The 17648-nt window shown below is 48.4% G+C and overlaps 1 protein-coding gene across 3 annotated transcripts in view; it reads right to left on the bottom strand.

Moving 5' to 3' along the window:
* Slc9a1 (solute carrier family 9 member A1) overlaps positions 1-13919 on the bottom strand; it is a 54114-nt gene extending 40195 nt beyond the window's left edge. For 2 of the 3 annotated variants that reach the window (XR_005504368.2, XM_063287163.1), the window contains exon 1: positions 11922-13919. Coding sequence is in view for 2 of the 3 variants with exons in the window: in XM_063287163.1 (XP_063143233.1) it covers positions 11922-12285 (364 nt within the window). In the remaining variant the exon portion in view is untranslated. The remainder of the gene's footprint in view (positions 1-11921) is intronic. The other variant, NM_012652.2, reaches the window with a different exon arrangement.
* Between the last annotated feature and the right edge of the window lie 3729 nt (positions 13920-17648).

Raw genomic sequence — 17648 nt, 5'->3', positions numbered from 1 at the left:
TGTGACCTTTCAATTGTTTTTTTTAAATAAATAAAACGTTTTTTAACTGTGGTATGAAATGGCAGAATAACCTGCTGTTTAGGGTCATTTCAGAAGCTGTCGTAAATTCTGTCCTTATCCCTGGCCAAAAATCACTACAGTTTTCTATTTTTTTTTTTTAAGTAAAATTCAAATCAACAACTCAAACAGTAACTTCAAAATCAAATAGTTTACCACAACATGATCCAAGGATGACTAACTCACTACTTTATGTGCTGTGGAGCGACAGTAGGGAGATACTGTCTTTGTTTTCTATAATTAAACCATTGTATCTCTATGAGGACAGAAAGGTTTTTATATATAGTAAAAACACTGCAATTAGCTGAGTACGGTGCATGACTAATCTCAGCACTAGGGAGGCTGAGGCAGGGGGACTGCCATCAATTCAAAGCTAGCCTGGCCAACAGGGTGGTGTCAGGTCAACCAGGAATATACAGTCAGAGAATACCTCAAATACACACACGCACGCACGCACGCACTCACACACACACACACATACTCACACACACACTCTCATACACACACACACACACACTCACTCTCATACACAAACACACACGCACGCATGCATACAAACACACGTATCAGGGAATGGGGCCAGAGAGCAGGCTTAGAGGTTTAAAGCACTGCTGTTCTTTCAGAGGACCAGAGTTCGGCTCTCAGCAGCCCCATTTGGTACTCACAGCGGCCTGTAACTCCAGGACCAAGAGACCTGAACCTATTTCTGGCCTCTGCAGACACCCATATATGTGGCAAAGACTCATACAGACATGAACACATAAATAACAACATAAAAATAAATTTTTTCTTTTAAAAAAAGTGAGGGAGATGGGATGCAGGTCAGTTAGCACAATAGCTTGAATGAGAAATGTTCCCACATTTGAAAACTTGATTCCCAGTGGGCGCTAAGTTTGGGAAGGTTTTGGAACTGCTAGGACATGGAGCCTTGGAGAAAGAATATGTCATTTGAGGAAGACTTTAAGAGTTCATAGTCTAGGGCTGCAGAGATAGCTCAGCGGTTAAGAGCACTGACTGCTCTTCCAGAGGTCCTGAGTTCAATTCCCAGCAACCACATGGTGGCTCACAACCATCTGTAATGGGATCTGATGCCCTCTTCTGGTGTGTCTGAAGACAGCTACAGTGTACTCATATACATAAAATAAAGAAATCTTAAAAAAAAAATTCAGAACTCTAGAGGCAGAGACAGATGGATCTCTGTCAAGTTTGAGGCCACCCTGGTCTATAAAACAAGTTGCAGGACAGCCAGGGCTATACAGAGAAACCCTATCTCAAAACCAAGCAAGACAAAGAGTTCATAAGCCTCTCCCCACTTCCGTGTGATCTTTCAGCTGCCTGCCTGCTGCCATTCTTCCCTCTGGAACAAGAAGCCAAACTAACTTTCTTTTTATAAGTCATTTTTTAATGATTTATTTACTTGTCAGTTTTTGTATATATGAAGAGGGCACTGAACCACATAAAACAGTTATAAATGGTAGTGAGCCACCACACGGGTGCTAAGAATTGAACTCCAGCCTCCTCCAGATGTCACTTTTGACCATAGTGTTTTATCACAGCAACAGAAAGTAACTGACACATGTGCCTGGCAGAGAAGCCCCAGGTTCCATCTTCTCAGACACTAGCTGTGGTGTGGCAGAACACGCTTGTAACCCTCCACTTATGGATGACAGGAGGATCAGGAGTTCAAGGACATCAATCGTGTCTCAAAACGAGAAACCCACCAGCACTACAGAGGATGACACGGTAGCCTAGAGTTGGAGCCCAGATGTTTCAACAGTGCTGATGACCTCTGTGGCAGGGCTGCGCGCATGCAGAATGGAGCACGCTGCACACTGGGAACCGAACCAGGACTCTTTGTGACGATGCACAATATAATACGGAGAGTTCGGAGAAATGCCCTGGGCTCATTACATGTTCACTTTTGAGTTAATTTTTGGTGTTATGTTTATAAGCCTACTGTTACCAAATTTATCAAGTTTCAGGACCATATTCAGTTGCTCACCCCCCAGTTTGAGAGTGCGTTCCCTGGACCTCCTCTCAGAAGCTTCTTTCTCTCATCCCTTGGGTTCCAGCATTAACCAACACCATACAATCCCCTGCCGTGCCTCCTCCCTTACCGACTGACCTAATCCTAGGAACCTATGGCTCTAACCTTAGGACTGGAGATGAGCGTGAACTCATATATGAGAATTCTGTGTTCTGAAGCCTGAGATCTATGGAAAACCCTGACCCACCCACAAAGGATGAACCTTGTAGACTTTACCCACCAAGGGTTTCAGTCTGCCAAGGCCTCAACTGAGCAGGCGTCCTTTCCGATTAGAACGCCCCAAAGGAGCCTTTTACACTGGAACTGAAAGTGTAGTGAAGGCTCAAGGAAGCAAAATGACCTGGGTAAGAAAGGGGCAGAGATGGGGTTGGGGATTTGGCTCAGTGGTAGAGCACTTGCCTAGGAAGCGCAAGGTCCTGGGTTCGGTACCCAGCCCCGAAAAAAAGGAAAGAAAAAAAAAAAAAAAAAAAGGAAAGGGGCAGAGCTGGTACTAGAGGTCAAGTCTTGGGTCATAGCCTAGAACCACAAAATGGCTCATGCAAGCTAAATCTGCCTCAGTTGCACATAAGCCCACAGATGCACGGAGAGTTTCCAGAAAAGATAGGCAATACAGCTGACATCAGTAACGTTGGGGGACTGAGTGAGAGCTAAGCAGGGGGACTTTTATTTTTTACTTTAACTCCCTCCTAGACTGTTGCTGGATTTTACTACGCTGTTCTTAATTTATTTAATTATATAAAAATAAATTTGCTGCAGAAGGAAGAATCTTGTCCCAGTCCACACCCAATCCACATACAAACAAAGAGAAGCCATAACTAAGCCTGTTCAGGTATGACCATAAATTAACAAGATGCTGTCTTATGTGGTTTATGGCCACCGGTCTCATTAATTCAGTGCAGTTTATGGCTTGAGGAATCTTCTCAGGAAAAGCCTAATTCAATTAGAGCTCTCAGCAGCTCCCTGTGGAAGTTATGGTATCTCACTTTTACTCACACACAGAGAAGGTGAACCAAACAGATGCAGATCCTCCCAGGGACACCCTACCCAGCCCACAACAGACACCCTTGCAGACCAGTTTCATGGCCACGCAGAGAAGGCTGCGCCCACAGTATCATTCAGTGCTGACTGACACTGAAGCATTATGTCAAAGTGTCACTTTCCATTAAAGTTCAGCTGACCATTCAGCCTGCCATCAAGGAGCCAGGGACTCCCTTTCCCCTCCTCTTTGGACAACCTGGTTTCTAGTCTAGCCCGATCTCTGTATGGACCCCATTTCTACATAGAAGTCAGCCATGTGCACCTCCTTCCTGCATACATTCAGCCCCTATATTTACAGAGGTCTTGCCTTGTGCCAGATAAGAATGTAAATACATGGTTAGGGATTTAGCTCAGTGGTAGAGCGCTTGCCTAGCAAGCGCAAGGCCCTGGGTTCAGTCCCCAGCTCCAAAAAAAAAAGAAAAAAAAAAAAGAATGTAAATACACAGGGAGTGGGGGGCAAAGGAGAAAGGATAGAGAGACCAGAAGGGAGGTAGAGAGGGAAGGGGTGGAAGGCCTGGGGAAGAAAAACTAGCACACAGTTCTGTCTTCAAGGGGCTCCCATGCTCGCCCACATGGGGACCAGCTTCTAGTACAGCATGTGGCTCCGCTTATATTCACTCCAAGATTCCACTCAGGTTCCACCTCACCTCTTTGCAAAGCCTCCTCTACCACCACAGCCCTGAGGGATTGCCCACTCCCTTTCAACTTTCCCTCTGTCAGGAGTCTGCCCAGCCCTTAGACACATCCACACCTGTTATGTCTTGTCTCATCTCGTCCAGTCCTGAACAGACTGGAAGCGCCCACTGAGCAGGGCCCAGCTTTACTTTTCCTAGTGCCTGGAGTACCGCAAGCTAAAAGCCTGCAGTCAGACCACTGCTGTAATCTCTTCTTGCCTCTTTTCCTTCAGGCTAGCCAGCATAAAAGACACAGCCTTCCCAAGCTTAACCCTGCATGCAGCAAGGGCTATGCAAGTAAGTGGTGCTAGTTATTAACTGGTTTTGGTAAACTTCTGGGCTCTGTCACATATAAAGCTGTGATGTCATCCCTCCTCCTTCAGTGAGCTGGTCTCAGACAGACTCCTCTCATACAGGAGCCACTCTGGTTTGAGAGGTAAGTGGCTCCCACAGGTCTGGGAAGGAATGGAACTCCTCATCCTAGTCCTCAGTCGAACACCAGAGGACATGCATTTACGGGACCTTGCTGGGGTAGTCCAGGGGACTCCATTCCTGGGAAGCAGTGTTACAACTTAGAGCTCAGTCTGGTCCGATAAACACCAAGACCAGTTGTCCTGCATGCTGGACGAGCTTTTGGGGGAAGGAAATGAAGTCAGCATGATTCCAGAGAGAAGAGGGGCAGCCCACTGATCTAGGCCGACCTAAAACTTACTTTGGTTAAAATTAGATTAGCCCATAAGATTAAAAATACCCACATATAATCACAGGCCGCCTAAAGTCTCAGTTGATGTTTATTGGCATCTAAAGAGACGGTTTGGCCCGGTGTGGCATGTGCAGACAACCTTGGGGAGACTTGTCTGACTCAGACATTTGCAGAGGGAGCTAGAGCTGCAGGAGGAGCCCACACGGGCGGGCGGGCGATGGATGACTCAGGAATAACCCAGGCCCTGCCTGTGCTGAGCGAGAGACTTCAGAAGAAAAGCAGGTGGGGGGCTGACAGGAGGAGGAGGAGGCCAGCTGCAGGTTGTGTACAGGGCTCTCCCCAGAGGGCATCTGGGGCCCCTGAGCCCCCAGTCCCAGTAACTCCTATGTGTGTATGAATTTACCACCTCTTAGATGGCTATTTCTCCACTGTGGACCTTGGACTGGGTCTGTTTTCTCTAAACCCTTTTTTAAAACCGAGCAAGACAGAAGAATAGTCAAGGCTCTCAAGGCTGCAGTTCAGAGGATGATGGAGAAAATGCAAGTTCTAAATTGAAAGGGCCTTGAACTTAAGACACGTCGCTATAAAAACACAGGCGCCAACGTTGGACTGTTAGGTGTGCAAGCACCCAGCCATCTCTCAACCAGGAGTTTAATAAGAAACAGCTAAAAAATAAAACTAAAAGCAACCACCAGTGTAATTAACCACCATATCACACACCAGGAAATGGGCTCTGAGAGGTCTTCCTCAGCTACAGTCACAGGGTCAGTGGAGACCAGAGCTGGGGTGGGACATGGGCAAGGCCCCAGGTTCAATCCCCACATCAAAAGAAAAAGAAAAGCTGAGATCTGAGGTCAGATCCTGCACTCCCACCTGCTTCTTACGAGTTTCCCACTGACATTCACTTCTCCCCTCTCCTCTCTCTTCGGGGGGTGGGGGGTGGAGGAGAGCCTCCCACATGCTGACAAAAAGAACACCCCTACTTCATTTCAAAGGTTTGCTGCTCCACACACTAGGAGGTGAGGGTGGCAAGCCTCCCTCTGACTTCAGAGTCACGCTTCACAGCGACACGGGGGCATGGGAGGAGGCCGAAAACCTTGCGCAGAGTGACCAGAGCTCTGGACGCCCAGCTCCTACAGCCCTCCTTTCCCCCAGGAGAGACACTGTCCCTCTTAACAACCATCCAGGTTAGCTCGAGAGGTGTGGATGCGTCCAGTCATTTTCTCTCTTAAAGCGCCACTTTGAATCTTTTTTGAGACAAGGTCTGGCTGTACTGGAACTCACAAGGTAGTCATCCGCCAATCTCTGCTTCCCTCCTGAGGGCTGGAGTTAAAGGCCTACACCACCACTCCCAGCTAGAACTTTACTAACAGTCAGTATGGCTGGGTGTGGAGATATACAACTTTAACCCAAGCACTCAGGAGGCAGAGGCCACAGACCTCTCTGAGGCCAGTCAGGGCTACATGGTAAAACCCCCTGTTAACTAAAAAACAAACAAACAAACAAACAAACAGAAAGAATCCCAGGGTGCTGGCCAGGCAGGAAAGCAGACAGAGGGGACCTTGGCTAGCAGTCCAGGAATTGTGTTCTTTCCTACCTCAGGCAGATCACAACCCTAGTCAGCTTCCTTAAGCCATAAAAGAAAATAAAGTTAAGTCTTGTCTATGCAAGTGCTTTGGAAACAAACCATGGCACTAATAAGAACTATTACTTCTGCTTCTAGAGCTAAAGAAAACTGTGCCACCTGCTCCCATCACCGAGAACACCTTAGAGGATGCCACAGGGCCCTGAGGGCAACCCGGAGCAGGCTGTTACTTTCTTCCTCAAGGGCAGGAGGTCACGGTCACAAAGCTAGCCACCTTCCTCTGGCTAAAGAAAATCCCCTTTCAATGGTCATGTCCTTAGCCAACAGGAGAGAAGAAAGCTCTGTCAGACTGCTAAGAGAGGTGCCAGGTGGGAAACCACCAGAGAACAAAGGACAGGCTCAGTCTGCCAGAGACTCTTAAGGACAGGCCCAAAAGCCAGGCACAGAGCACCTATAGCTCTCTCAGGTAGACGTCCCTCAGATGGAGTCCTAGTGGACTGCAGAGGCAGGACGGCTGGGCACCACTCCAAGCAGGGCAATGAGAGAGGTAGTCAGTGCAGCTGTACCCCTCCAGGAGGCACCAACAGAAGATCAACAGCAATTCAGCAACACTGAAGAGAATCCCTGAGCTGTTTCCTCATCTACAGAACAGAGGGAGCCTTTATCTCATAGGACTTTGGTGGGGATTAAGTACAATAACATTTATAAAGTCCCTGACATTGCTCTGTAGATAGTCGATAAATGGCAATTATTATCAGAACACACACACACACACACACACACACACACACACACACACACACACATACACACACACCAGGCAGGCTAGGCAGACTGTCCAAGCTGTGGAGAAACTGTAAGGGTCAGGAGAGGAGAGAGCAGCTGCTGCAGACTGAAGGAGGCTAAGAAAACGACCCTAGATCTGGAAAATTCCCCAAAGGTCCACTGTGGCACTGTTGGGAAGTTGTGGGAATTTAAGAAGCCTAATAGGTCTTTAAGTCTAATGGCATGTCCTTGAAGTGGGGACAGTACCTCACCTTCTGTTCCACTACACACTTCTGCCATCAAGTGTGTGTCACCTCATCTGCAGGCAAACAATGAACCATGTAATTCATCATAGCCCAGAGCCCGGAAAACTGTGAACCAAAAATAAACATTTTCACCTCACACACTGATTATATATGATATTTCTGGTATAGCAACAAAGACAGAGTAACAGATCAGAGGAAACTAATGAATTCTAAAAGCCACCACAGCGCACACACGCGCACACACATCAATCTCTACCTCAGACTCAGAAAGTGAAGATAGTATCCTCATTTCCCTAATAACATGAGGCGTCCAGAGAAATGTACCAAAAGGGAACGCCAAGGGCAGAGACCAAGGTGTCCCCCGGGGCTTTCCTTAGGGCAGACCTGCACGTGTTGGGCTGGACTGGCTGGGGGTGAGAGGAAAGGTGAACCTCAGAGGAGGAGCCGAATCAAGTCCAGGCCACATGACCAGCCCAGGCCCTCCAGGTGCCCCTGCACAACGGGAAACACCCCACTAAGGCCTTTCTCCCACACGCTGGCTTACTTCCCTGGTACCATCCCACCAGTCAGGCAGCTGGTTTCCCAGGAGAAAAAGGTCATCCTTTTCTCTTTGGAGTAGCATCTGGTGTAAAGACAGCTTCAAGGTGACCTTTGAGCTGTTTCTTTCCTTTTGAGAAGTAGAAAAGGTAGGTTTGGGTCTTGCTTTAAAAGAACACCAGGCAGACTCATGTCTGCTTATGTGAAGTGGGCAATAACAATACCTTATATCTCTCCAGGCAATGGCGGCACACACGCCTTTGTCCCAGCAGTTGGGAGGCAGAGGCAGGGAGATCTCTGAGTTCGAGGCCAGCCTGGTCTACAGAGCAAGTGCCAGGACAGCAAAAGCTATGCAGGGAAAGCCTGTCCCATTTAAAAAAAAAAGAAAGAAAAGAAAGAAGAAAGAAGCGAAAACAATAAAATAACTATCCCTCTGTAAACCTGTTCTAGGAAAGAAATAGCAGCGTATACCTTGCAAAGACCAAAACCAAAATATCCTAAGATGTAAGGGACAAAAGAAGCCTTTTTTGTCCCTAATCAAGAGACAAGATGAATACCTGCTTTATGGGCTTCTGTCCTCTGCCAGGCATTTCAGGTCAGAAATATGGGCAAACAACAGGGGGTGCTGCCAGTGGTGAGCTGGGTTACAGAACTCTCCCTGGGAACAAGCAGTGCACTGCCCTAGAGTCAGGTGAACTGGGACAAAGCAGAACTCATGCGAGAGGGAGGAGGAGAATGGCCCGACCCCAACGGTTTCTGGACAGTTCTCAATTATTCATTTATTCATACATTTATTTATTATTTACTTGAGACGGGGCCTCTTGTATCTCAGGCTGACCTCAAACTCACTCTGTAACTGAGGCCAGACAGCCTTGAACTTCTGATCTTCCTGCCTCTACCTTCCAAGTCGTGAGATTACTGATGTCAACCATACTTGTCTTATGCAGTGGATGGAATCAAACCCAGGGCCTCATGCATGGTAGGCAAGCACTCTACCAACGAAGCTACATGCCCAGCTCTGGTTATCCCAATAATTTAAGTCCCTCTTAAACCACCGATTCTCTTCCCACCGAAAAAAGGAAGGAATCCTTGACTAAAAGAGAGAGACAGGGGGCTGGGGATTTAGCTCAGTGGTAGAGCGCTTACCTAGGAAGCGCAAGGCCCTGGGTTCGGTCCCCAGCTCTGAAAAAAAGAACCAAAAAAAAAAAAAAAAAAAGAGAGAGAGACAGTGTCTGGAGAAGGGAGGTGATTTGCCTGAAGTCACCTCCCCAGTTCCACAGGCATCAATTACTCTAGAACATTAACTCTTGTCAATCTCCACAATCTCCTTGGATTCTGGCACACAACTGGATGAGAAGGAAGACTGCAGGCTGCACTCTCTGTTCTCAGCTGAGGAGCACCTTACATGGCCAGAAGCTGCCACAGCGGGTGGGATGGGGGCTCCACCAAACCACTTCCCCTCTCTGGGTCGATGAGAAAACAGTCAAGACCTTGAAATAAAGTCTCTAGCTCTCAGAGAGCAGACAGTGCAGAGATCACTGCCCCAGGCCCTGAGCCTGTTATCAAGGCACCACTCCGTATCTTCCCACAGCCACTAAAAGGAGGCAGCTCAAGAGAAAGGATAGGATAGCCTGGACCACATAGAAAAACACACACACACACACACACACACACACACACACACACACACACACACACACACACGGAAGGGTGGTGGGAGGGAGGGAGACCGGATGGTGGTCCAGGGCAAAGGGATAGTATAGTGCTCCAATCTCCGAGGATATAGGAGGTAGGACTGCCTCTGCCTTAGGTGGCTAAAACACTAACAGCGGTGGCTCCTCACCACGCTCTCCCTCCTCTATGCAGCAGGTCAACTCCATGCACTATTTGCATCCCCACCACACCGTTGGCACTCCAGCTAGCCACTAGTCCCCTCTACACACACACTTTTTTTTTTTTTTTTGGTTCTTTTTTTTTCCGGAGCTGGGGACCGAACCCAGGGCCTTGCGCTTCCTAGGCAAGTGCTCTACCACTGAGCTAAATCCCCAACCCCCTACACACACACTTTTTAAACCTCGGACTTTGCGCCTGTCCTGTACCACAGAGCTATACTCCGGCCTGCACTTCCTGTTTTCTGATAAAGAATCTGAGGCTCAGGGAATGTGAACCAGTGGGTGGTCAGTGCGTTCGACCCGGCAACCTCATATCCGACCTTAACTCGATACCTCAAAGGTGCAGGTGGAGAACAGGGTTTCACTGCTGCCATTTTCACAGCACCTTGAGAACCTTCGTCTGCATTCCCTCTATCCTCTGGCCCCTGTTTCCAGAAGCAGGAAAAATGCCTTTCCAAGCCAGACGCAAGGGTCTTTGGGACTGCATGGGGGATCAGACTCAGCCTCTCCATTTTACAGGAGGAAAACTGAGGTCCAAGCTTGAGACGCTTAACCAGGGTTTCCAGAATCAGAGCACTAACGGAAATGCCAGACCTGGAAAGGACCACAAAGATCTTCTGGCTAAGGAGACAAGATTGGTCAAGGTCATGGCGGTGGAGGAGAGAGGAGAACTCAGTTTCCTGACTGATATTCTTGCCAGCACCCTGTCTCTGGTACCCAGCCCAGGGTCCTAGGCACCACACTCAGATCAAAGCAGGTCAGGCCCAGCCTGCACCCATTAGGACAAGAGCTATCAGGTCTGCAGGAAAAAAGTTGGGACTTCCCGGAGTAGGGTCTTTTTTGGTCACGCTACTGTAGTACCAGCAGACACAGATCTGCAGGGCGTGTGCCAGCTCCCCGTACTGGGACACCACGGGGTTGAGGGGAGGTGTTAATTTACAGGCAGCATTTGTGAAGTCTCTTCCTTGTCTCCTACAGACAAATGACATATTATGGTCACTTCGGGTTCTTACAACAAATACAGACACGAGGTTTCATGAGTCAATCGATAAAGTCAAACAGCAATTGGACTCTTATTTCACCAGAAAAGACCTTCAGGAAAACACTCGGCTGTTCAAGGTCATGCATTTATGTGGGAATCCCTACACACGGTTCCCCTTGCGCAGACCTTGATATTTTTTTCCAGGAAGCTGGCTGTCATCAGGATGTAGGTGCTGATGGCCCGGCTCCATGGCCTAACTTTGCCCCTGTAACCTCCTCAGCACCAAAGCCCTGTACCAGGAAGCCAGCTCCTGGATCTATCAAAACAGAGGTACTGGTTAGTTCCTGCAGCATGCCTTGGGGCCAGCCTCGTACCAGTTTGGCTATGGTGTCCTTGGGAAAGAAGCTGCAAGGCTTCCTGTCCAGAATCTCTAACTCCTCAAAATCCAAATCTCAAGGAAAGAGGGGAGCAGAGTCCAGGTGCCTTCCGCAGCTAGCTCAAAGTGGACTGAAAAACTTAAGGTAGCTTGAAAAGCCCCCTGGACACGATCTCCGGGGACCTCTGGGCTATGCATCCTGGGAGAACTCCACCAATCACCCAGCAGAGAACAGGGTGCTCAGGCTGGGCAGGAGCCCCAACCCTTGAGAGAGAACAGCTTCTTCATGTCCTTCTTCAACGAGTGGCCCCCATCTGTAGTCAGCCGGGTACAAACCTGAGCCAAACCTCAACCTCCTCCACTTTTCCTGCCACCCCCCAAATGGCTGTAGCCATTCTTATGAACTGGATAACGGTTGGCATTTCCAGACTGGAACCTGACTCAGGGGCTTCTGACTGGCCTTGGCAGGCAAAGCTGAGAGGTATCACTCTGGGGGGAAGGTTAAATAAGACTCAAATAAGACTCAGGTGATCCCTGGGTTCTACCACACTCCTAAGTGTCTTGTACCCAGTTCCTTACTCTATACAAAATCCTTAGACGGGCGAAGTCCTAAAACACCCTCTCATAAAGGTAATAAATTGTACTGATTCCTGTTGACAGGGCAGAAAGTGCCACCTGCTAAAAGATATTCCCGTCTTACACAGAGCTAAGCACCCGACTCCTCTCTAGGTTCGATCCAAGCTGTAGGAGACCTGCCAAGCCTTGGACGCTTTACTGAAACTGTTCAGCACCAGAAGCATCCGTCTTCAAATCCTGTCCAGGCTCCCGATCCTTCCCTCCCGATACATAACGCCCGTTCCCAGGCCAACAAAGAGGATGCCCATGTTGCAGATGTGGTTCATTCAGATGCTGGGCAGCAGAATCTGGTGGGAAGTGGAGCAAGAAAGCTCAGCTATCTGGTGAGGGCAGTAACAGCACCATCATGAACTTGGAACTTACCTATCTTCATGAGGCAGGCCAGGAGAATCCAGAGGGAGATCTCGAAGGGTGTGCGTACATGTAAGTAGTCAATGTCCAGGACTGGAAAGGCCTTTCGAACTGGCTTAGCGCCGTGTTCAATGTATAAGTTGGTCAAATTGCGGTCATCTGGGTGGTGGAGAGGCTCTGATGGAGCTGTGGTGACATCCCCAATTGAGCGTTCCCGGGGTGGTTCAGAACCTCTGATGGTGCTGGCAGTAGGGTTGAGCTGGAGGCCGTGGCTCCTGAGAACAGGTAGCAGCCCCACCAAGGCAACCACCACCAGCAAGGAGGGGAAGATCCGAGGTGGATAAAGTCCCCAGATGCCAGACCACCTTAGCATCATACTGATCCCCCAGCCTAGGAGGCCTCAGCCCTTAGTGAAGTGCGTGTAAGACCTGGGACATAGGTAGCAAGGAGTCTGCAGATGGGATGAGACTGGGGCAGTCTCTAGGAAAAGTTCATGTTTTAGAGAGTTATTTTCATTTTCTAGAGATTCACAATCTGAAAGTCCAAACTGCAAAAAGGGGATAAGTACCTTTGGAGGGACTAAGGAGGAAAACCAAAAGATCTACAACTTCAGGCTGAGAGAAGGAAATCGGGGAAACTACGTCCTGAGGAAAGAGGAAGGGCCAGAATAGGCTGGACCACAGGCAAGGGAAAGGAGGAAGGAAGGAGAGGACCTTTGGCTAAGGAAAATCACCAGGGTGCTGGAACTCGGCTAAAGGGGAGGGGTGAGGAGCCTGTGCTAAAGACCGAAAAGGGTGAGCCCCACTCCGCAGAAAAAGGCGAGAGAAGGCTGGAAGGGCAGCCTGGGGGAAAGGAGTAAAGCAGAAAAAAGGCTGGGGCTTCCCCACCCACAGGAGAGCCAGGGTCCAGCCGCGCCGGGCTGAGATTCCGGGGAAATGGAGGGAGGCGGAAGACAGAGGCAGACGGCCTGGCGGGAAGGCGCCTCGGCGCAGGCTGAAGACGGCTCGCAGTGAGCCAGCAGCAACACAGCCCTCCTTGAGACCCCGGTGCAGAGCTGTGTTCCACCCCGGCCCAGCGGCAGCTCCTTCGGTCAGCTCCAGCTCCACTTCCAGCCCTGACAGAGCCCCGAGTCCCGCGGTAGCGGACTGATGCTTCACTGAGCACGGCGCAGCCATTTATAGGCACCAACGAGTAGCCGGCGCAGCGGGCTAGAGAGACCTGTCAGCGCCCGCGCAGAGCAGCGGCCCCTGTCGCCCAGGAAAGGAAGTGTCACGTAAGAAGAGGAAGCCTAGACTCAAATGGAAAAAAATATATAGTTTAACACGAATGACATACTGTACTATCTACAAAGTGTTTTCTCACTAGCACGTGACTTTGAGCAAGTTATTTAGCCTCTCTGTTTCCTAGCTTTCTCAACTGTAATGTGGAGATAGGTAGCTATATTGAACGATAACATGATGGCTTAAATGAGGTGATCTATGTGAAATGTTCAAAATGAAAGGCATGGGACCATGGTTCAGAGGTAGAGTGCTTGTCTACCATTGGTTTCTATGCCCAGCGCCACAAAATAGAGTTAGATAGATAGATAGATAGATAGATAGATAGATAGATAGATAGATAGATAGATAAATAAATAAATAAAATGGGCTAGAAATCTGAACTCTAGATGTTCCCGAACATGGACTTGTGCTGAGGACTACGTGAGCTGAAATCCGTTCCTGCATCCCACCTGCAGGTGCTTTGCTGGGAATGTATTGGCTTTCTTTGACTGTGGCAGCATACCCCAACCTCCCTGCATCTGTCTCTAGGTTCTAGGAATCGGCCCTAATGACTTTACCTTAGTTTGATCAACTTCAAAAACCCAATCTCAGCCAGGGTTGGGAACCTGTAATGCCAGCACTTGGGAAAGAGGAATTTTTAACTTGAAGTCAGCTCGTGTAACAAAGTGAGTTCCAGACCAGGCTGAGGTCAGTAGGGAGACCCTGTCTCAAAGAGATTAAAAAAAAAAAAAAAAACAACTAAAAAAAAAAAACCCTCATCTGAATAAAGCCACATTCTCAAGCACTGAGGAGTGGGCAGAGGTAAGACTTCAACTTCTTCTGAAAGGACACATTTGAACCCATGTAGTGAAACAACCAAACACATTGTGTCTGTCTGTCTGTCTGGTTTAAAAAGAAAAGAAGGATTTTTATTACCTGCAAGCAGAACACAGCTTTCAAAAAGGGTGTGTTCTGTTTTTGTGAGAAAGGATCTTATTATGTAGCCCAGTCTGGCTTCTAATTTTTGGCAATCCTCCTGCCTCTCCCTCTCAAGTGGAATTACCGGTCTGCACGGCCACACACCGATGGAACTGAAGTTTGAATGAATGGTAATGACTGGAATTCAGAAAGCTCGAGAAATTGTGTCTACCTGGCATAATCGGTGGAAATCTTTTCACCTCAGTAGTAGGATCTAAACACAGAGCCCTGCGTATGCCAGGACAGGACACCATCACTGAGCCCGGCCTGGGAGTTTTTTAAATCATTTGAAAAGCCATCCTGTTTTATAGAAAGGTTAATTAAAGCCAAGAAATCCAAGGTGACTTGTTCCCGGGGATGCTAGAGGGATTCGTTTTCATTTAACAAGTCTTTCCTGCACCTCTCGACAAGGATTTGTGCTGGGTGAGCAACACAGGCATAGGGCATGGTGTGGGAGTGTGGATGGTGATTAGGGGTCAGCTCAAGAGCTCAAAGTGAGCTTCCAAGCTCTGGGAGTGTCCAGTTCCTTCACTGGGTGGTCCATACCCAGTTACCCAGAGGCAGTTATATTGTGGGAGCTCACCGTGCCCTCAGAGTTTCTGCACTCTCCATCTAGTACGAAATCCTTCCGGAAAAAGATGCTTTCAAACAACAAGAGTGTGATACAACAACTAAGTGTAAGAAATTACTGACTTTTCTGAACCTCATGCTTCCCAGGAATGGGTTCAGACAATGGGAGGTGAAATAAATAAATAAATAAATAAATAAATAAATAAATAAATCAGAAGCAGACCTGAAAAGATGCCTTGGTGGTTAAGGACCAGCATTCAAATCCCCATCCCCAGCTCTCACATTCAAAAAAAAAAGCAAAAGAAGAAAGCGTATGCCCACACATCTTTAACCGTAGTACCTTGAAGAATGAAAACAAAAAACATTGCTGGGACTTGCTGACCACCAGCCTGGCCCCAGGGTCAGTGAGAGACAAGGGACTAAGGTAAAGTGACGTCACAGGAAGCATGATTCCTAGTTTGGCCTCTGCCTGTGCAAGGCACACACCACACCTATGCATAAACCATACCCATACACATGAGGGGGGTGTTATGGGATTCAGAGAGTATCATGGAGCAGCTGTCCTAACATGAACAGGACCCTGGTTCAATCCCCAACACTTGAAGACAGCGCGGAGGATGGACGAAAGGCGAACAGCTCCAATGGAGGTGAACGAAGAGGAGCAACCTTTAGGTCAAGGGTCAGAACAGGCTGGGCCTGACATCTACTGCGGGCTCAGGTCAAGAATCTCTGCTTCTCAGGAGACTGAGTCAAGAGGATGGGAAGTTCAAACTCTGCCAGGTCTAGAGAGCACTCAAGGCTAGCCTGGGCCCACAGAGTGAGCTCAGGGCTAGCCTGGGCCCACAGAGTGAGCTCAAAGCTAGCCTGAGAAACTTTGGAGAGTTTGTCTCAAAATAAAATGATATAAAAAGATAGTGGGAGACTAAAGAGATGGCTCAGCGGTTAAGAGCACTGACTGCTCTTCCAGAGGTCCTGAGTTCAACTCCCGGCAACCACATGGTGTCTCTCAACCATCTGTAATGGGATCTGATGCCCTCTTCTGGTGTGTCTGAAGACAGCGACAATGACCTTACATACATAAAATAAATAATTCTATAATAGTAATAACAATAACAAAGATGATGGGGACATACTTCAGCAGTGGAATGCTTACCTAGCATAGAAAATGTGTTCCATTCTTAGTACTAAAAACCCAGAGGATCAGAATCAGTAATGCCTTGTGCAGTCACTGAGAATAGAAAACCAACTGCCCATGTTCATCAAAGATCAATGCTGTGCGTATAACAAAGACACCATACGCAACGGTGATTACTCCCGTTCTCACTTGACAGATAAAGCACCAAGGTGAGGAGTCTTGAAACTGTTTGCCTACAATCACACAAGTATGAGGAAGCAGTGCTAAATGTTAAAGCTGGGCTTTAACCTACACTGCAGACTCGGTGCACATTAATAAGAAGAGAGAAAGGGTGGAGCTAGCGAAGACACTTTACTCCCAAGCCTTGAGGCCAGGACCTAAAACTTTCCAGTCCTTTCCAGTCCAGGCAACCACAGTCACTTGTGCTCTGTGATCCTCTCTCTCTTCAGACCTCAGTAAGTCTTCGGCTGCCAGCTCGAGAGAGATGATCTGAGAAGGACCAGGAAATACCACCCCTGGTTGAGGTCCCTCATGACATGGAGAAGGTTATAAAAACTTAACCGTATCAGGAAATAATCCTGAGACAGCCTGTAACTAGGACACCGTCCCAGGAGGCTTCAGGGCTTCCTAACATAAATGGTCACTCTCTAGACCCTGTCCTAGCGCCAACACAGGCCAGTTGGGAGGCCTGGAGTAGTCAGTCTCTGTTCCAAGTCACTTCCACCACAAAGCGACAGTGCCAACTTTGTTGTTATTTATTTTATATATATGAATACACTGTGGCTGTCTTCAGACACACCAGAAGAGGGCATCAGATCCCATTACAGATGGTTATAAGCCACCATGTGGTTGCTGGGAATTGAACTCAGGACCTCTGGAAGAGCAGTCGATGCTCTTAACCACTGAGCCATCTCTCCAGTCCCTCACTATCTATTATATCATTTTAATTTGAGCAGCTTCCAAACCAGCGCCATTTCAAGGAACACTGACACCACTGCCAAGTTCATTGGAGCTGGGGTTGCTACAGTTGGGGGTGGCTGGCTCTGGGGCAGGGATTGGGACTGTTTTGGGAGTCTCGCCATTGGCTATGCCGGGAACCCTTCTCTGGAGCAACAATGCTTCTCCTATGCGATTCTGGAGATGGGGCTCTCTTGCCTAATGGTGGCCTTCCTCCTCCTCCTCCTCCTCGACGTGTGAAGCAGCACAGGTCACATCTGCTACTTAAATCACTCACGGAATCCCTTCCCTGAAAGTGCTGTGAATGCTATAAAAGGGCTAGCTGAGGCATAACAATGCGTGGTGCTGGGAAAGGATCCACTCAACCACTGTGCATCACGGGTAAGTCTTGTTTGCTTCTGTCTCCCAGTGTGTTAGTGCATACATACATCAAGGGGATGATGTCATACTGCCAGCCTTGCAGGATGCTTGCCCACACCAAAAGGAGGCTGAGGCAGGATTTTCATGGCTTCAAAAGCCAGTCTAGCTAACATGAAGTAAGACACTGTAGTACAAAACAGAGCAAGAGGAAACAAGGAGGGCCGGAGGGGTGACTGTGTGGTTAAGAGTGAGTGCTGCTCTTGCACAGGACCCCAGTTTGATTCCCAGCACCCGTGTCTGGTCGCTCACTCACTCCTGTCTGTATGTAGTTCTAGCTCTAGGAGATTCGATGTGTTTTTCAGACTCAGAAGGCACCTGCTCTCACACTGTAATGCACACACACACACACACACACACACACACACACACACACACACAGTTTTTTTTTTCCTTTTTCAAGACAGAGTTTCTCCATGTAGC

The sequence above is a fragment of the Rattus norvegicus genome, chromosome 5 (assembly GCF_036323735.1).
Source record: "Rattus norvegicus strain BN/NHsdMcwi chromosome 5, GRCr8, whole genome shotgun sequence".
Classification (NCBI taxonomy): Eukaryota; Metazoa; Chordata; class Mammalia; order Rodentia; family Muridae; genus Rattus; species Rattus norvegicus.
This window is presented reverse-complemented; position numbering and strand designations above follow the sequence as displayed.